The sequence below is a fragment of the Branchiostoma belcheri genome, unplaced genomic scaffold (genome assembly GCF_001625305.1).
Source record: "Branchiostoma belcheri isolate BF01 breed outbred unplaced genomic scaffold, Haploidv18h27 scaffold4, whole genome shotgun sequence".
Classification (NCBI taxonomy): domain Eukaryota; kingdom Metazoa; phylum Chordata; class Leptocardii; order Amphioxiformes; family Branchiostomatidae; genus Branchiostoma; species Branchiostoma belcheri.
In genome coordinates, this window is record NW_017804020.1 from 14,607 (window position 1) to 31,767 (window position 17,161).

Consider the following 17,161-nt stretch of genomic DNA (forward strand, 5'->3'; position numbering starts at 1 on the left):
CTCTATTCTTCTTGCTGATTGGCTGTTGGGATTTAACTTGATTAACACCTGCACAGAGCATTTCCACCTGCACAGAGCATTTCTTGCTGATTGGCTGTTGGGATTTAACTTGATTAACACCTGCACAGAGCATTTCCATACTAACAGTATGTCTGTATTCAAGTGTTTTGGTAGGTATTTCAAGCTTTCCTGCTCCAGCATTGGAATGCGGGGCATGAACGTTTTTTTTTTTTGAAAATCAACAGTTTGCATTATGCAATTAGAAATCCTAACCAATAAAGTAGGGAATAGCTATCCAACTGTTGTTTTAGTTGTATGTTACTTCATATTATAGTTATATCAATGTAAATCATTGTTTTCCCTTGTGTTTCTCATTCTTTCCCTGCCATGTCGTAAAATGTGGTGAACCCATCGCTGTATTTGCTCCAAAGCAAATATTGGCCTTTCTAGTTAACATGTTAAAATAACGTGATCACTGTGAACATGCGCCAACGGGAAGTAAGCTAACTTCCTAAATTTTTGTTCTATTTACTTATGGCTGATTCATATGACGTGCCCCTTTCGACCTGTACCATTACGCACTATATGGAAATGATGATTTTGTTCTTATGATCATATGTTTTAATGAGAACGTTGTATTATTTTGTGTTGGTATTCTCTCCCGATAGCAATTAAAAATCGCCAACAGGTGACAGGGATAAGAAGAACACACACCATGTAGTTCTAGAGTGGCACATAAAGGATCATTGAGTCTCCAAAGATATTCCTGGAAAGCGTCAAGTGCAATATTCTCCTCCTTAAAGGCGTCTCCTGCAGGACTTCCATTGCTCCAAGTTAAGTCTTTGATTCTCTAGAAAAGTACGGAATGTACTAGTATAAAACAATGATAAAATGCAAATCATCAACAACGACAGTTTAATACGACAGACTGTGCACTTGAATTCATCGTAAGCAGATATGTAAGGAACATGACAATCCCACTGAAAATATCTATTTTCAGGTGTTGCTTGGCTTTTAATTATGAAAACCTTGCAAAGAGACGAGCATACAAAAGAAGAAAAACAATCTGATTAAGCATGAATACCTCCCGTTGTTTCTTCATGACGACTGAATCAAGCTTTAGCCCTATCCATCCATTGCCAGTGTTGCTGCGGAGGAACTCATTCTCCCGTAGTGTGTTGACCGCCGCCAGATGACCACCCAGAGCTTGACAGTATCGCTCCGCAGCCCACCAGACAAGCGGAGATGAAATAATCCGGTAACAGCTCTCTTCAAACATCGTCCAACCTTTGCCACAAAACTTGTCGTTGAAACGTTGCTCTATGAAAACACAAGTATTGATATCACATACAATTAAAAATCAAAGTAAAACTTTTGCCCATAAAGTGCAGAGTTGTACATTTCAGACGTAGAATTTAACACCTGACTTTCAACACTTAGTGTCCTTTCCTTTTACGAGTACCAGTGGAATCTAAAAGTAACATCTTAAAACTCACCCACATCCTGGTTTCTTAACCATCCATTAAAGCGGCGTATTTAGAAAACATTTCTTTTCTGGGATGTTTTACTTTTAGAACAGTATCTCACCTTTAATTGGGCAACCCAATAGACCTACGTTCAAAACAGTTTTGTCAAGTGCAGACTGTGGGGTAAGCATCACGACTCTGGTGTGTACTGCTATGGCCAGGTAATGTTCAGCGGAGTTGGCACTCACTTTCGATGTTTGGAATACCTTTGAATGATGACAAGTTGTGTTTGAAAGTTTGAAATGATCTTGTTTATGCCATCCTGACTGGCTTTAAGGTATGTCCAGCAGTTTTGCACTTTTGTAATATACATCAATACCATTTGGAACTGTTGTCGAGGTACGTTAAAAAACGTAAATTGTAGATCTCCAAAAGGAACAATAGAAATTAGATACCTTAATTTCACCCGCCTCTATGTAGGTTGTTAAACAGTCGGTCCCAAGCCCGTATTTCAACGTAAATGGGGGAGGATGCGATGACCTGGGACCGGAAACAACTATAGCGGCCAGTTGGACAGGATGTTCGAGGGTGATTTGTAGCCAGTCCTCAATGTTATCAACAACCCATTCCGTCAGGGACAGACCTAGGCTACCGTGGTTTAAATGACGTGCTCCAAAGCCTTCAGTAACTATATAATCCTTCACTAGTAGATCTACGGGTAGCAAACAAGCTCCAATGTCTGCGACAAAAATGTTATAAAACAATGATTGAATACGACAAAATGGTATTTTTTCAAGACGTTCTGCTTGGTTTTTTAATTGAAAGTTTATTGCAAATTCGTGCCCGGAGGCTAATTGCAAATTACAAAACATAAACAACATTGTAACAGAGTATAAATGATGAAGTCTACATGATGAAAGGTAGCTGTCTAGAACTATAACTTTGTCTAAAACTATGTCTGAAGGGTTTGTCTTCTTTTCTGTAAACAATGGAAGAGGTAATGTCCCACCTTTTCCAAAATTTTTGGGTTTTGAGAAGTTTAAAGAAGAATAGTATTTTGGAGAAATTGGGATAAATTGGAATACATTGAAAATTGACTGAAGACACCATAGTTTGACAGTTTATAGAATAAGCCATCCCGCCATTCGCTGTCAAATGCCTTCTTCATATCGACAAAGCAAACATATAGTTTCCCCTCTTCTTCTGCAGATATTTTTTAATTAATTTGCTTTCTGAATAAAAACATTGTAAGAGGTTCGGCATTTCTTTCTAAAAACAAATTGCGTGTCAGCTAGCAGACAATAACTTTCAACATGTCTTGACATGGCTAAATATAATGACAACCCGAAATCATTAAAAATTGTTCACACAACTCCTCTTTAGCCATAGACGTGCCATTACCAAATTAAGAATTAGCGACCATCCACTACAAATTGAAACAGGTAGATACACCCGAGCTCCCCTTAATGATAGGTTATGTACATTTTGTGATATAATACTATGGAAATGAAGTCCACTTTATTGTTGAGTGTCCACTGTATAGCGATCTACGATCTACCTTTTTTGTTGAAACACAAAGCAAAAATGGGCGCATCTAACAAAGGATCATACAAATATTGTCTTGAGTTAACCTTGATGATTAGAAAAACTTTGTAAATTCGTATACAAATGTCTAAAGAAGAGAGAAGAAACATATACAGCTTAGATAGAACATAGCATAGTATGCCTAATCCTTTTTGTAATCTAAAAGTGCATTTAGCCCCACTGGGGCATGAATATGCAATAAATTCCATTGTCATTAAGGCTTACCAATACAGGCGTCCTCATCTGANACATTGTAACAGAGTATAAATGATGAAGTCTACATGATGAAAGGTAGCTGTCTAGAACTATAACTTTGTCTAAAACTATGTCTGAAGGGTTTGTCTTCTTTTCTGTAAACAATGGAAGAGGTAATGTCCCACCTTTTCCAAAATTTTTGGGTTTTGAGAAGTTTAAAGAAGAATAGTATTTTGGAGAAATTGGGATAAATTGGAATACATTGAAAATTGACTGAAGACACCATAGTTTGACAGTTTATAGAATAAGCCATCCCGCCATTCGCTGTCAAATGCCTTCTTCATATCGACAAAGCAAACATATAGTTTCCCCTCTTCTTCTGCAGATATTTTTTAATTAATTTGCTTTCTGAATAAAAACATTGTAAGAGGTTCGGCATTTCTTTCTAAAAACAATTGCGTGTCAGCTAGCAGACAATAACTTTCAACATGTCTTGACATGGCTAAATATAATGACAACCCGAAATCATTAAAAATTGTTCACACAACTCCTCTTTAGCCATAGACGTGCCATTACCAAATTAAGAATTAGCGACCATCCACTACAAATTGAAACAGGTAGATACACACGAGCTCCCCTTAATGATAGGTTATGTACATTTTGTGATATAATACTATGGAAAATGAAGTCCACTTTATTGTTGAGTGTCCACTGTATAGCGATCTACGATCTACCTTTTTTGTTGAAACACAAAGCAAAAATGGGCGCATCTAACAAAGGATCATACAAATATTGTCTTGAGTTAACCTTGATGATTAGAAAAACTTTGTAAATTCGTATACAAATGTCTAAAGAAGAGAGAAGAAACATATACAGCTTAGATAGAACATAGCATAGTATGCCTAATCCTTTTTGTAATCTAAAAGTGCATTTAGCCCCACTGGGGCATGAATATGCAATAAATTCCATTGTCATTAAGGCTTACCAATACAGGCGTCCTCATCTGAAGCATCATGGCAGTCAGGAAATCCATTACAGAAGCTGTTTGCCGGCACAAATCTGTTGGATTTGACGCACGGCAGTCGGTCTGTGTACATGGCTGAAAAAAAAAATATGACAGGAATTTTCCACTTTAAGACATGTAACATTTTTACAGTCAAGAAAAATGCTGCTATTACCTTTCTTTGTTAAAATACGTACATTGATAAATTGTATTATCTAGATAGAAAAGATATACGCAATTGTGACCTTATTTGGATAATCAGACACTTCTATGATGCAAATTAATTGACCTTTTAAAAAAAATTACTGCATTGAGAGTGCTCGGAGGTCTCATAATAAATCATCCAATGAAACCGAATAAACTTATTGAACTCTCATAAGTTAGACAAAATAAATTACTGTACTAGTTAGAGGAAATAAATTAGTATTCAATAAGAAAAAAAACAAAAGCAGCTAGGAAAAGCTACTTTACTCACCACATCTCCGTGGATTCTCATCAACACCCGTCCTGCAGTCGTCCTTTCCATCGCAATTTTGTGCGACTTCAATTTCTTTATACTGGTCAGAAACACCAAACCGTACCGCCGTGTCCATGCAGGTCGTTATATCTGACATGTTAATAAAAATAGGGCAGACAGCTCAACAGGAAGTTAAAGAGTTAAAATCTACATATATTATAACGTTTGATATATTATAAGTTGCGCCCACTAGGTCAGGTGCCACGGGACGCGTAAGGTCACTCAGAAACTCTGGCACAATCAGTCTACCTAACGCCCGGACTAAGAGACTTAGCAACTCGTTCCTTCATCGCGCTGTTCGCCTCTATAACAAGACAATTCAGCAGTAGTGTTATATATATATATATATATATATAGTACCTAGCTAAATCCTACGTGATAACTGCATATTGTGCATGGATTTTAATTGTGTAATCGTCTTCGAATATGTGTTAATAGTGTGTTTGCCTATGTTGTTTCATGTGCACAATAAAGAGTGTCACAAATCATTGTTTTAATGCTCTATCTACTATGTAATAAGGACGAAATTCGGGTACTTCCCCCAAGAGCCTTACCGAATAAAAATTTGAATTTGAAAAACTAGTCTTTGTCTATACATTTGTTGTATTGACACTAAAAACCAATGACCTGAATAGAAGACGGTATTATGCATGTTTTTTTATTTTCTCTTTATTTTGTGTAATTTATTGACAAGTAAAAACACCTACCGCAATCCTTTTCGTCCGTAGAATCCAGACAACCAGGAAGCCCGTTACAGGACAAATCAGAGACACACTTCTTTGTAGCTTCGCATTTTCTATCGTCATGATGGCAACCTACTGCTTCTGAAAAAGCAAAGAAACCAAAGATTTCAAACCTCCTGGAGGTAGACATAGTTCCCTAACATGGTTCTATAGTAAAACTTACTCCGTTATTACACGTTTCACACATTCATACTGTATACAGCGTCAACCCCTGTAAAATAAGTAAAATATTCACCTCAGAACATATACATACAAACCTAGTCTAAATCGGGCCACCCATACAATACTTCTGAAGCTATATTAAAATCTGATAACTGCTTGTGGCTATTCGTTTAGTCAGTATAGCAGACGGAAAGGGACCTTTAATCGTGAAAGCCATACGGACAAAAAAAAACTGACCTTATTCAATTACATGTACCTAATCACGGCTAATTCACTCACATGTACCTAAAGTTAAAACTTTAAAACTTATTTTGTGTTTCTCTGTTAGTCTCAACAGATTTCCATTGTGCTAAACTGTCAACACTATATCATCACTATCACTGACTGTCTCTGAGGGGGGTCCCAAACCTCCCGGATCACGAAAAATAGCTGGATGTTTTTAGTTATATGGCTGAAGGGTTTCAGTTATACGTTCCACCAAGGATATTATAAAGACTTCTGTATAATGTCCTTGGTTACACGTAACTTACAGATACAACATAAGAACTGATTCACCGACTCTGCCTCTTTATCTCATGCAATGCCTCATCTTAAGTTCTTAGGTAAACAGAGAAAACGTACCGCAGTCTTGCTCGTCCTCCCAGTTGCCACAGAAGTCGCGGTCATCACACAGGTTGAATGTCGTTGCGCATTTTCCTGAGTTGCACTTATAATTGTACTCGTCAGACGTCGTTAGTCCCTCTTCCCTCCTTTTTTCCTTGTACTCTTCCAAAGCAGCCCAATACCCGTCACAGGTTCCTGCAATTAAGACGAAATAGATGTCTCGTTTTTTTGGTTGTTATTCAAAGACCAGCAATTGAGGGCACATCACGGTGAATAGTTTGTTGCCGGATTAAACACTTAAACAATTCTTATAAATGCAATACACTTAAGAGCGAAAATTTAAAGTCAGATTAAACTACATGTGCATCTATAGGATCAATTGTTATACATAGACAAACGGTATAAAATTGGTAAAAAGTCTCTCCCATTTCATGGCCATTGAAATAAAACTTTCTTGTAGTGCATGCAGCATCGTTTTACAGGAGCTTTTGCAACAGATGTGTACAACGCGTGTGTTCAAAAGGTACAGAAAAATACTAAAAAAAAAAACTTACCACAATTCTGTTCATCAGAAGGACCGTAAAACTCCATTGTTGCATCGTCCATGTAGTTACAGTCAGGATGTTCATCACATACACGGTGTAGAGATATGCACTGATGCCATGGCGGGCCACAGTCGAAGCCACCAAAAGTACGGCAATACTCTTCTATATGGTTAGATTTATACGAGAGCAATGTCACTATACTTGGACATAAATCAATATATTCTTTTATAGATCAGAGACATCGCTAAGATATATGATTATCTTTTACCGAGATACGTATGAAACAATTTAAAATTCTGCTTTAGTCCGATGGATGCATAGTAAAAGCTTGTTGTTGCCCCCATCTTTGTTTTAAAAGTAGAGATCGACCTTCCATCTGTGTTTTTTTTAGCCTGTTATTTTTAAGGGTTGGAATATGCTGGGTGAGAGTCTGCAGCCTGCACCCAGTAACATTCAATCTCCCTGCATATTGTGTTTAGTACGTCTTTCAACAAGGACTTTATTGGGCTTGTAAGTTGACAACATATTTGGTCAAATGATAGGAAATTGATCATGTGCATGAAATGATGTAGGTAGGGGAAATGGAACCATTACCGCAATGCTGTTCGTCATCATGGCAGTCATTCCCTGCCAGAGAGTGACACTGCTTCCGACCATCGCAGATATCACCCGGCTTGTAGCATCCCGTGATCTGGTCACATTTACACGTCCATCCGGGTTGTTCGCATTTGTCGTCTATGTCCATGCAAAAATACGAGGAAAATCCCAAAAACCTCGTTTGGTTATTTTATTGACTATATCATATTTTGTTAACAACACATTGATTGGAGTTTTGAGCAAAATGTTTTTCTAGTGAGAAGAAGCAGATGTTTAAAGACGGCCCGTTTTTATAAAATTCTAAAATGTGCAAAAACTTTTTTTTGAAAATAATTGTAGTAAGCAATAGCTTCTTAAAAGGCGGATATAATTAGTTGATTTCTAGTACAGGTATGGCTTAGACCCAAAGACTATACCATTGTAAATTGTAAAAGATCTTTTCTCCTGTCATGTGGTCAAATGGATTCGCTATTTCTCATCAAAATGACATGAAAATTGGCAAGAGCGTAGACTGGGCAAAAATTTCATTTTTGACTTTGGTCACCCTATGCTTACTGACATCTGCTCAATCACTTTCACGTCAATGTCTAACTTAAACAGGAGGATGGAAAAATGCGCAATGTAACCGTATTACAGGGCACGGCTGTCAAATCTGACCTTAACACATTGGCAATATAATTCTTAATTCTCTAAACTTACCACAAGCCTAGAAGTAAGTCATGACCAATATACTGACCACAGTTATCTTCATCTTCTCCGTTGTCGCATTGTATCATAGTATCACAGTAGCTGTCGTCGCCTTTGGGCAAACAGGTATTTTCGAAGTGTGGACATCTTTTGCAAATCTCTGGATGTATCATTCCTGTATAAAAGAACGATGTCATGTTAATTATCACCAAAGACGTTATAAACTGATTTTGTAACCAGCCATTACTTAGAACGAGGCTTTCGAACTGGTGGAAACCCTGTCTTTGTTATAAAATCACATGGGCAGATGTCAGCCAGGTTTTGTGGACATTTAGGTGATGTTTGTGGCTCTGTATTAATCATTCTGCACAAGATAAGTCTAATATAAAGGTAAAACAAAAATGTAACATAAAAACAGCAGCAGGTATCTTTACTATCATATTTATCGAAAGAGATGGCTTTAGTTTCAGGGAGATCTTTTCCCTCAACATGTGCTATGAATTTTAAAGGCCCATTATGTAACTCTTTACGCAAAAATGAAATTCTTATAATACTACATTTTGTTGTTATCAACAGTTACTATCACTTTTCCACATTTGTGTCGCTATTTCACATTTTTGGCGTATATATTGTGCATTCAAACAGTCCTTGTTCAGTTCACGGTGCCACCGGTTTGCTCAGGACAACAAAAACAACAACAAAAAACAGACGGTGGTTGGCGCCCTAGGGTGGCTAATTTATTGGGCATGCCTTAGTAGATAGGCAGGGGCACCTGTCACAAGATTAGCTTCTTTTGAAACACTCATATCTTTCACATGGGGTGGAATATAATTATGAACGTAGTGTATTTTGTTGGTCATCAATAAACTGTGACCATTATCCGTTCAAAAGAGATGAAAAAATCCGGTAAACGGTTAGGTCTTGCAGCAACTTGTAAGCAACTGACAATTGGTAGGTAGGCCATACCACTAGCAGTGGCCAACTATATGTGCGGTGTGGACAGAGGTTTGAATAGAAGATCATTCATATTTCTATCATGCTTGTATGTCGCATTTTCTATTGCTGAATATTGTACTGGAATACGGTTAAGTCAACTTACTATGTAAAGAAAAGACTGGAAAATATACTTTTTGTATTGTCAAAACGTTACATAAAGTGTCTTTAAGACATCCCAAGTATTGATTGCATAATTGTTTTAATAAACGTAAATTAATGACTTTCATATCTTTCATACGAAAACTGTGATGCATTTTAGTCACTCTGTAGTTGAACGTACCTTGGGCACAGCTGATTTCATCTTGGTAATACCAGTCATCATATCCATCACAAACTTTGCCAAATGGAATACATGATTCATGAAGTAGGTACAGCATGTCAGTTCCCTCCTTGAATATTTCTCTGTCCCATTTTGTGAAGCCAGCCATTTCATGCAGTCCACAGTAATCTAATAAGAAAATACAACCATTAACCCTTGGGACTAAATGATACCTCATATAAATACAACTTTCAGGAGAATATGTATAATAACATGAAAGAGCGTGAGCTAGCTACACCTGTGTTAAGGTGTGCTTAAATACATGGGAAATGTTTATCTACCGCAGCCGATCTCATCCGAGAAGTCCCTGCACTCTACTGCTCGGTTACATCTGCCCGACCCCTTGATACACCTCGGGAACGGCGGGATGGAGATTTTACACGGCCAGTACCCTATAGATCTGCATAATTCATCTGCAGTTTGAAAAACAAAGTGATTGAATTATAATCGCAGATTGAAATTTGACTGAAGACTAGATATCTAAACAAATGGAGAAAAAAGTCTTACCACAGTTCTCTTCGTCCGACCCATCAGCGCAGTCAGAAATGCCGTTACCCAGAAATTCTCCTTTCACACAGCCCGGGGAGTCACGGCACTTCCAGTAGGCGGCATCACCAAATGTTCCATGAAGGGAGCAGAAGTCGTCTAAGGTAAAAAGAATGGGACTTTAGACCTTATACGTATTAGTGGCTGACAGTAGTATAGGTTGCGACTCCCGATCAATTTATGCATTTATGCAGCGGTCAATAATTTATTCATAACCATGAGTTAAGGTAGTCATAACATATGGTTAATTTTATTCATAAATATGTTTTATATATTTATAATGAATGTATGATTATATACCTTGCCAAGGTTTTGTTCCAACAACTTATCATGAATTATGCAAATGACCCCCCTCATGACGTAAAATATGCACAACAACCTTACATAAGTATGAAATGCTCATCCTTTTAACAATAAGGAATAATAATTATGCAAATTGCATGTTATTTGAATAATTTGTATTTGTATCTGTCACTTGCCGGATTTGAACGAGTAAATTGTGAATTTTCTCATTAATTATGCATATTAAGTCTTGTTTTACATAATTAACTGAATGTGTAAATTGTGTACCTGCATGTTAATTTGTTGTTCTTTTCTTGATTTATCCGATTTTAAAGATTTGCGGGAACTCCCCTGTAGTTCCAAAACGAGCAGCTAGGGGAAACCACACTCACACCACTTGATCCAGACATGAAAAGCTATCAGGCACCAAAAAAATAAGACCATAGGATGTCCAGGACAAAAAATTGAAAATACGGAAGTTCTGTTGCAGCACCAACCAGGAGGCCAAATTAGACCTTGACCTTCGCCTTCTTGCGACTACCCATATACTGAATATCGAATCCATAAAGTCCGTCTTAAGTTATGTTGACCAAAAGTATGCGGAAACACAGACGCACAGACACACACAGACTGACCAAAAACAATACCTACATTTTCATATAGGTAACTCTACCAGGAATACTGCAGTGGGGGAAACGGAAAGGTCTTTGAATGTAAGGTTCCTGAAGATCTCGCTAAATTCAGGCAAGTCAGAAGTGTCACAACACATTTATCTAGAGTTCCCTGGACAAGCTGTTGCATTGGATACCGGACAAGATTACTTCCTGGCAATGGTGAAATAGGCTATCAGGTCCAGTTAAGTAGTTACCCTTTAATCAACCGCGACGGGGGCTGACATCGTCTACAAGATACCTTTTGACCCAGAGCTTTTGACGTCACACTTGAGAAACGCCACATGACAATCCTCACTGGGTCAGTTTACTGAGGAATACAAAGAGTGACTGGTCGAGAGCTCTAGGTGAGAAAATATTTCTGTTATGTTGGAACAAACGCTTTACGTTAACAGAAACGTTTATTTTTACGTTAGAGGCTTACAACAGTTTATCTCGTCCGACCCATCTGCACAGTCTTTCTGGCCATCGCAAACTTTTGTGATCTTCACACAGCCTGACAGATCACGACACTGGATTTCGTCTCGTTGCAGTAGGTAATTACGTTTCCAATGGTGCACGCAGCTGTCTATAAATTGGATTACATGACTACATTATGAAATCATGTCATTAACGTAACTTAAATTAATGTTTTAAACTTTAGAACAGCGAAAAATATATCACGTCTACGCTTCGCCTGTCGGAAAAATGTGCGTCAGAGGCAAAAGATTACACTGGCTCATGCACTTAAACTTATGAAATATATGATATTACAAAATAATCTATGTTCTTGTTAAGGTTCCATCTAATTTCACTACTTGCAAACACGTGCACATGAGGCAAAACAGAAATAAGAAATATAAACCAGCTCCTTATTAACAAGTTGATTTTAGAAAAAATAGCTATTTTGATAATGGAAATACTATAATTAGTTCCTTTTTTCAAAGCACTTCAAATGTCCATGGAAAAGTATCTTGTAACAAACATAATCAAAATACAGAAAAACAAGAAATTCAAGTTTATTTGATAATTGTCATGTCGTATGGCTGTATCTGTTGACTGTACGTAAAGAGGTTCACTGTTACGACTGCGCAATTGTTGGGGTTAAATTCAATTTCATCTCTGCTTGCCTTAGCCATGATTGTCAACCTCCGTATTAAAAAGAGTGAAAACAAAACCCTACCGGGACAGTCCCGCTCATCCTCAGTAATTTCCCCACAGTTCCGCTCTCCGTCGCACACACGAGTCGGGCTGTAGCAGCCCACTTCTCCGGCACACACTCGCCGATGTTTCTCCGGACAGTTGGCAAACCCTGCAATCAAAACAGAGGGGTGCGTGTTTTATATGAATTATTTCAACGTGTCTTTTTATATATGCTTCTACCTATCTATCTACCTATCAATCTATCTATCTACTAATATCTTTTCATCTAAAAAAAGGTAAGTATATATATATATATGCATATACTGTTGCTTATGCCTTTTTGAATATTTTTTGGAATCTGACACTACTTTGTGTTAATGAGTTATTACTTATTAGCTTCCTTCGTGGTATAACAAAATTACCGTTATGTTAAAAATAAACGTCCGATTTTGGATATGATCGTGTGCCTTATTTCTTTTCAAAATGAGACGAATAATGCTTATTTAGCAACCTTGACATATGGCCTGATATTTAGTCACACCAAATGGGATGCTTGTATAATGGGTTGTATATATTTCATATAATATAGTAGTTGAGACCCAGGACTCAAATTTGCACTTACAACAGTTCCGCTCGTCAGTGTCGTCATCATCCCCACAGTCCACGATGCCGTCACACACGCGGCATTCTTTGATGCATTTCTCGCTGTATGGACAAATGACTTCGTCCTCTGCACAGAGTCGCTTTTCTGACGACGAAAATAATATTTTGGACCATATTGAAAATGAGCGAAAACATTTATTACATTATTATGTAATATATATATACACGCAGGAAAAATGTTTGTTATCAGGTAAGAACGAACTATGTAATAATTATTTGAGCAGCATTTTGTTGTGAACCATATGTGTTAATATCACATGTAGTTATTTTGATTTTGACCTTCTTGAATGGCGTAGCACATAGAATGTCCTTTCAAGCCGACTTGACAGACTTTCCCGTCGACAGATGTCGGTAGAACTTTTACTAATGCACGCTGCGAGGAGTCCACACCCCAAACAGTTCTGTCCCCCACACCGATCTGCTGCAGATGTACTCCGGGTACATGCAGCCATGCCACGCCGGGGGCGGTTTCGTTCAGAAATGTGCCTGCTCTGTGGTACACCTCGCCTTCAAAGTCGACCGCCCAAACGCCCGACCGTCCCACAGACACTGACGAAAAGCAACCTTCAATTGCTTCCCAGTTGCTCTTTACTGCATTGGGAAAATGACGAGAACCAGGTATAACTTAAGTATATAATAAAGTAGAGAGTGTTGCACGGCATTCACCATCGCTTTACATCGCAATATGTTTACATTTTTCAAAGTATGCGACGTCAATGAGCATATTGACCGTATATTGGCTTCCATACTCAGTCAGAAACGAGAATGTCCCATGCATCGGGCACATTGCTCTTACGGGCTATGAAGTAGAACTAGAACCAACCGCCCTAACATACTGTTAAACGTATTTCTTTTCTTTTCAGAATCATCTTACCAGAGATTTCACAGTAGAAAGGAGAACGCCACACTCTGCCGCCAATCTCGACTGCCCACAGCTGCCCGGTCCTGGAGCTGACGCTGACTTCCTTCATGTTCGCTGTTTGTACGGAGTCCCAGGATGTACCCTCGGGATTATCCGAGGTTATACCTGTGGAAATGGAGGAAAATTGGGTACGTCATTGCCTTCGTCAGAAGGGCATGTTTTCGGGTTTGCCATGCTGGTGTGGCTGTGTTGTCTCCCTGTATGTATCCATCCACAACGTCATACGTCGACTAGTTGTGGATGGATTTTTTTCATATTTGGTATGTGAGTAGTTATTGTGGAAACAAAGGTCAAGTTCAGAATGGTTCATCTGCTGGCTTTTCCAGCTTTATTGGAGTGGGCTTTTGATGCATTTGTTGATTATATGTGTTCAGCATAACTCAAAAAGCTGTCAATGGATCTTAATGATATTTGGTAGGTACATAGCGTTTATGGAAACACAGTTCAAGTTCAAAAGTGGTTATCCTTCCATGTACAGTTATGTTCTCGAGAAGATGTGGAAGTTTATTAATGATATTTAGTGGACGACTATGGGTAGCCGATATGACGGCTAAGTTCGAGAATGGGCCTTCTAGCAGATATCTAAAGAAAATGGGCTTCTATGGCGAACTCCTACGTGACCTTTGTTAGCAGAATAACTCATCTCAACAACTAACGAAACTCACTATGTAAGTATTGTCAACAAAGAGAAAGGTCTAGTTCAAAATTGGCATTATAGACTTTTACTACATCACCGCAGACGGCTTTTTCGGTCTTTGTAAGTTTTCTGTTAGCAGGATAACTCAAGATACAGTGGAAGGATAATAAGAAATATTAGTAGGTAGTAGGTAGGCTCAATGAGCAGGAAGGTCAAGTTCGAAAATGTTCTTTTTGTCAAGAAAATGACGCGATTGAGCGTTGAGCCGCATCTTTCCCACTGCAGTGATAGCTAGTCGAAGTGCAAAATAGAAACACTTTATAGCGAGGAATGGCATATGGTCCACTCAAACGTCGGTAGCTAAAAAAACTTTAAAGAATTAATTCTATACATCTGTGCTTTTTCCAAGTGGGTTTATTATGATAATAGATGTGTAAAGGTAGCGTCTACCAGGCTTCGGGAGGCGGCTGGAAAGAGCTCCCTATTAAAGCAGACCAACTCCCCTGGCATGCATCTCTTTTTGGCCGATTTCTACTCTTTCCGGCCGCCTTCCGAAGCCTGGTAGAGGCTAGTTTAAAGGTACCTTTTCTCACTATGGTATATCCATATGTGAAATGAGGATAACTGGCAACGATCCAGACGAAGTCTTTTCCTGAATGTATCTGGTCTATGTTGTGTCCACGCCAATCAATTTCTACTGGGAATGTTTTGAAGTTGAAGAGTGAGCTGGTGATTTTGGAGTCGATATGAACTGCCTGCCAGGACGTCCCTGCTGTTCCTGCGCCCCTGAAAACAGTACAGTTTCTCGGACAATTATCTAAGCGTCCTGTCGATGACCATTTCTTATTTATTTTAGCGTTTACATGCGGTAAAACATCATTTTATTTATTTATTTATTTTTGTTTGCCACAGTCAAATATATTCTGTCAAACACACACGCACACACACAAACATTTCAAAATTCAAACGTTTAGGTATACTCGAAGAAGGAAGCCCCAAAATTATGCTTAGTAGACGGTGTTGCAATGAAGTTCGTCTACCTTAGCTTGATGCTTTAGCAAGCCCCTCAAAATAAAGAAAACAGCCTAAGATTTTGCGGCAAACTTCCTACGCTTATGACGAAGGTGAGAATACAGACAGCCACTTCCTGTCTATGGAGTTACTACAATCTCAATCATACAAAATGTGTGTTAACATTTACATTACTCACCTGAATGTTCCCTTGCGGTACATTACAGTGGAGTCGTCAGAGACTGCCCACACCCCAACACGTCCCACTGAGATGTACAGAAACTGTTCTGTTCCGACCACCTCCCATCCAGTCCCTGGGCCAAGTTCAAATGATCCATAAAGATTAAATGTACGAACCAGAGGGTATAAACATTTCCCTTTTTAAAATGTACTACCAAATNATTATATGTGTTCAGCATAACTACGAAAGCTGTGAATTGGATCTTAATTATATTTGGTAGGTACATAGCGTTTATGGAAACACAGTTCAAGTTCTGAAATGGTTATCCATGCTATGTACAGTTATGTTCTCAAGAAGATGTGGATGTTTATTAATGATATTTAGTGGACGACTATGGGTAGCCGAGATGAAGGCTAAGTTCTATAATGGGCCTTCTAGCAGATATCTAAAGAAAATGGGCTGCTATGGCTCCTACGTGACCTTTGTCGGTTTTGTTAGCAGGATAACTCAACTCAACAACTGATGAAACTCAGTATGTAAGTACTGTCAACAAAGAGAAAGGTTTTGTTGAAACTTGGCATTATAGCATTTCACTACGTCACTGCAGTGGGCTTTTCGGTTTTGTAAGTTTTCTGTTAGCAGGATAACTGACGATACAGTGGAAGGATAATAAAAAATATTAGTAGGTAGTAGGTAGGCTCAATGAGCAGGAATGTCAAGTTCGAAAATGTACTTTTTGTCAAGAAACTGACGTGATTGAGCTTTGAGCCCCATCCTTCCCACTTCAGTGATACCGAGTCGAAGTGCAAAATAGAAACACATTATTTTCACGAGGAATGGCATATGGTCCACTCAAACGTCGGTAGCTAAAAAAACTTCTAATAGTTAATTTTATACATCTGTTGTGCTTCAGAAATTTTCCAAGTGTGTGTATTATGATAATAGATGTGTAAAGGTAGCGTCTACCAGGCTTCGGGAGGCGGCTGGAATGAGATCCCTTAGCGGCAAAATGTTCTCTCCAGCAGACCAACTCCCCTGGCATGCTATGTCTCTATTTGGATTTCTACTCTTTCCGGCCTCCTCCCGAAGCCTAGTAGAGGCTAGTTTAAAGGTACCTTTTCTCACTATGGTATATCCATATGTGAAATGAGGATAACTGGCAACGATCCAGACGAAGTCTTTTCCTGAATGTATCTGGTCTATGTTGTGTCCACGCCAATCAATTTCTACTGGGAATGTTTTGAAGTTGAAGAGTGAGCTGGTGATTTTGGAGTCGATATGAACTGCCTGCCAGGACGTCCCTGCTGTTCCTGCGCCCCTGACAACAGTACAGTTTCTCGGACAATTATCTAAGCGTCCTGTCGATGACCATTTCTTATTTATTTTAGCGTTTACATGCGGTAAAACATCATTTTACTTATTTATTTATTTTTGTTTGTCCACAGTCAAATATATTCTGTCAAACACACACGCACACACACAAACATTTCAAAATTCAAACGTTTAGGTATACTCGAAGAAGGAAGCCCCAAAATTATGCTTAGTAGACGGTGTTGCAATGAAGTTCGTCTACCTTAGCTTGATGCTTTAGCAAGCCCCTCAAAATAAAGAAAACAGCCTAAGATTTTGCGGCAAACTTCCTACGCTTATGACGAAGGTGAGAATACAGACAGCCACTTCCTGTCTATGGAGTTACTACAATCTCAATC

At 38.6% G+C, this 17,161-nt stretch overlaps 1 protein-coding gene across 1 annotated transcript in view; it reads right to left on the reverse strand.

The window, feature by feature from the left end:
- The window catches only part of LOC109476868, a 29,380-nt gene that overhangs the window by 9,263 nt on the left and 2,956 nt on the right, over positions 1-17,161 (reverse strand). Inside the window, exons 5-18 of the mRNA XM_019777884.1 lie at positions 16,568-16,770; positions 13,576-13,728; positions 13,161-13,292; positions 12,661-12,786; positions 12,079-12,207; positions 11,341-11,484; positions 9,925-10,062; positions 9,699-9,830; positions 6,292-6,468; positions 4,724-4,855; positions 1,922-2,205; positions 1,588-1,732; positions 1,085-1,320; positions 715-850 (exon numbers count right to left, since the gene is read on the reverse strand). Coding sequence (XP_019633443.1) covers positions 715-850; positions 1,085-1,320; positions 1,588-1,732; positions 1,922-2,205; positions 4,724-4,855; positions 6,292-6,468; positions 9,699-9,830; positions 9,925-10,062; positions 11,341-11,484; positions 12,079-12,207; positions 12,661-12,786; positions 13,161-13,292; positions 13,576-13,728; positions 16,568-16,770 — 2,267 coding nt within the window. The remainder of the gene's footprint in view (positions 1-714; positions 851-1,084; positions 1,321-1,587; positions 1,733-1,921; positions 2,206-4,723; positions 4,856-6,291; positions 6,469-9,698; positions 9,831-9,924; positions 10,063-11,340; positions 11,485-12,078; positions 12,208-12,660; positions 12,787-13,160; positions 13,293-13,575; positions 13,729-16,567; positions 16,771-17,161) is intronic.